Source organism: Osmerus eperlanus, chromosome 9, assembly GCF_963692335.1.
Source record: "Osmerus eperlanus chromosome 9, fOsmEpe2.1, whole genome shotgun sequence".
NCBI classification, from domain to species: domain Eukaryota; kingdom Metazoa; phylum Chordata; class Actinopteri; order Osmeriformes; family Osmeridae; genus Osmerus; species Osmerus eperlanus.
The window spans coordinates 13,642,883-13,646,229 of NC_085026.1; the positions used below are offsets into that span (position 1 = coordinate 13,642,883).

General features: G+C 45.4%; 1 protein-coding gene across 1 annotated transcript; it reads right to left on the reverse strand.

The window, feature by feature from the left end:
* Positions 1-1,099: 1,099 nt before the first annotated feature.
* On the reverse strand, positions 1,100-3,347 carry rpusd2 (RNA pseudouridine synthase domain containing 2). The gene is made up of 3 exons (XM_062468971.1): positions 2,868-3,347; positions 2,461-2,757; positions 1,100-2,234 (listed from the first exon to the last, which is right to left on the reverse strand). The coding sequence occupies exons 1-3, from the start codon at positions 3,345-3,347 to the stop codon at positions 1,404-1,406; spliced, it is 1,608 nt and encodes a 535-aa protein (XP_062324955.1). The 3' UTR covers positions 1,100-1,403.

Sequence of the window (3,347 nt, forward strand, 5' to 3'; positions counted from 1 at the left end):
GGTCTTCAGTGTTGATGTAAAGTCTTAACTAGGAGCCTACTACGAAGCAGGATTTGGGGTTAGCGAGGTAACTTCAGGTGTAACTCTGGGTTTTCAGTTTCACGACAGTGGTTTGCTTCTTACCAGGGTAGATCGCAACGGTAACTTATGCTGCACACTTAACCTGCCCGGAGCGGGTTGTTTGAGATAACAGAACAACACGTATGAAAGCACCACCTACTGAACAACCAATTGCTTCATTGTTTCTAGAATATCCCCTGACCTCGGTGCACGAATAGTGAGTCAGACAAAACACTTGGCTTTCCATGATGAGTATCTTTGAAGTGTATATAGACTACCAATATTATCCTAAAACAGAGAACGGTTAAAGCACTGAAGCCGTATTACTTACTTGTTGACCGTATAATGATTTGCTTATAAGTAAGCCTATTTACCGGTCTGAATTATGTTTTGTATATATTCTTTATTTTCTTTAAAAGACCTTTTAACAGATTAATGGAATACACTATTGTAATAATGTGCCTTAATGATGGGGCTGTAATTTTGGTAAGCCTATTAACTTAGTCGGCAAGTTTTTACCAGCTTTCCGCCTTGCCTTTGGCAGAGACAACTGTGTTCTTTTTAGCCTGGATTATATTTTAAAATGTATCATTTGTTTAATATTATAGTTTGCTCATATTCTGTACAATATGCTGCTCTGGTAGCCCCTTTTACATGAACACACTCACGGCAAAAGTTTGGTAAAACCTGGGTTGAGTTAACAAGTTGATAGCCACTGTCGTGACACTGTTTAGCGTGATTGCAGTTGTTAAGCTTAGTGAAGCCAGCTTACTAAAATATATCTCTGGCATATCGAACTTGCTTCGTAGTAGGTCTACAGGCGACATTTGAAGCAAGTTGTCTCACTTATTTAAGGTGTTTCTTTCTCATGTAGTACTCTTGTATGATCTTTTGTTTTTAACCACTAAGCAAAACATTCTGCTTCAAGGAATGAATAACACAGCTTCATATTGATGACATGAGGTTGCAACCACTATTAGACTTAAGGAATCACAATGCTGTACATTTTCCACAAGGTGGAAAGTAAAAAAATAAAGTGTATTTTTCCTGGTTACAGCTTTATTTTGGTTGTTTTGTTTGAACAAAATTCCCTTTGATTTAAAATTACATCAGAAATAATGTGTGATAGAAACCCCCCAAAAAATGTCAAATGTAATTGTTGATTATAGTACATCTTATGAGGAAAAGTCAAACAAAACCCTCACAACTGTAGTTCTAATTCTTAGTCTTCGAGGGCCAAAATATGTGCAATTTCAATGTACCAAACATCACTCAGTGTTAATTTGGGCCAGACTCTGATAAAATATTACATATGTATTTACAACATGACATTAAGTTGAGCTCTAGTCATCAACCCAATCTTCTTTAGCCCAGTCAGGTAGGCAGGTCTGGTATTCAAAGTCCGGTCCTTTGTAGCGTAAAGCATGCAGATACATGATCAGCTCCTTCTCGGTTGGGTCCGGCCTAGTGATCTTACACTCACTACACAGAGGGTCTCTGTCTCTGGGGCCTGAGAGGAGTGCTGGTGCACACTCTGACGAGGGTCCATCCCTGCCTGCACCCTGCAAAGGGCGCATGTCATTCAGGGTACAGTCAGTAGACACAGGCTGTACTGGATGTGTCTGATGCTCTGTACATTCATTGCTGACATCTCTCTCTGTTTGGGAACTACATCCCCCAGACTCATCAGGCCTGGCCAAGCTAGTATCACAGGCATTCTGTAGGTCCTTTCCATTAACTCCAACTCCCATAATGCCCTCCTGCAAGAGGCTGCTGGCATCCTCGGGTAGGTCTAGAAGGTGGAGGCTCTCCTTGGAGCGATGTTCCTCCAGAAGAGCCTTCAGCAACTCATCGTCACTCAGCCCAACCAGTCCCCCCTTGGCCCTTTGGGGGCCCCATGCCGAGGAGCCATAGATGGGGTCGTTGAGGATAGGAAACCCTAGGAACTGGAGGTGGACACGGATCTGGTGTGTGCGCCCAGTGAGAGGCATGCAGCGAACCACGCTGGTGCTTCCGTTGTAGCTGAGCCTCTGAAAGACAGTGCGGCAATCCTTGCCGAGGGGGTCCACCCGGCACAGCCCCACCTTGAAGGACACAACCAGGATAGGCTCCTCACACACCACTTCAGCCTCGGGAAACTCCCCCTCCACACGGCACACATACTCCTTCTCCAGCTGTGGGGGAGAGCACACACAACACTTGCCATTTACAATTCTCAATATGTGAGCCATGCGAGACATTCCACAGAACAAGTGAGCCATTTTGTTTGAAAAGGACACCAAACTTCAAGCGCTGCAAAGGAAAGGTATTTGAAAAGGTATTTGAAAAGGTGTATTCAAATATATAGCTCTGTCACAGGATGGAGTTTGAAAAGAGACATTCAAAGGAAGGGAGTCTCACCTGTCTGTCTCTGACCAGCTTGTCCAGTCTCTTGGACACCTCTAGGGTTCGAGCAAACAGCAGCACCCCGGAGGTTAACCGGTCCAGCCGATGGACGGTGTGGAGGCCTGAGATCCCCCTCTCCTTCCCCAGAATGAAGATCACCGTGTTGTGGCGGAACCGTCCGCAGGGATGCACCGGCATGGAAGCAGGCTTGTCCACCACCAGAACCTCCCCGTTGTCCTCCAGGATCTTCAAGGGACGGCCCACAACCGGAGGCTCATGCCGATGAACTGTGTTCTTCATGTGGTCATTGTTCTGGGGAAGGGTTGGAACATATTATGAGACACTACACGATTTACGTTAATTTATGATTGATGTATTACATTAAATGATATTCTTGGAAGCTCAGTTCCGAGGCAACATACCCTGAGTGTTATCGACAAGTCATTTACTGGTTCCTCGTTGAGACGGATGCGGCCCTCTTTGGCTGCTGCTTTATAGTAATCCAGGGATTCTGCTCTGAACTCCTTGTTGAAGACTTCCAAGAGACTCTTCCCGATCCAGCGGCCCTTGCAGTAAGTTTTAAAGTCAAAGTAGTAAGGTCGCACTTTTCGCAGACCACCTTCGAAATAGTACGAGGTTTCATCGAAGTGTTCTTGGCTGAAGCCTACCGTGGGGTTTCGCTTCTGAGGAGGAGGGATGTACCTCTCCCCTGGTTTCATGTTCTTACCACCACCTCCTCTCCGTCTCTTACCACGACAGTCTTTTTCCGTTTCTACCCCCTCTTCGCTTTTGCGCTTAACAGTTCCAGTCACTTCGTACTCGTTGGTCGTTGAAGTGATTTCGGAGATGTTTTTCCCTGCCGCATCGGTGGCTTCTATAGTCTCCATCTGTTGTTTTGTCAT

Excerpts from the sequence above, each read along its gene's own strand:
- rpusd2 (XM_062468971.1), bottom strand. The coding sequence starts at position 3,347 with ATGACAAAACAACAGATGGAGACTATAGAAGCCACCGATGCGGCAGGG. Across the intron at positions 2,758-2,867 it reads ACTTGTCGATAACACTCAGG|AACAATGACCACATGAAGAA; the intron begins GTATGTTGCCTC and ends ACCCTTCCCCAG. Across the intron at positions 2,235-2,460 it reads AGCTGGTCAGAGACAGACAG|CTGGAGAAGGAGTATGTGTG; the intron begins GTGAGACTCCCT and ends TCTCCCCCACAG.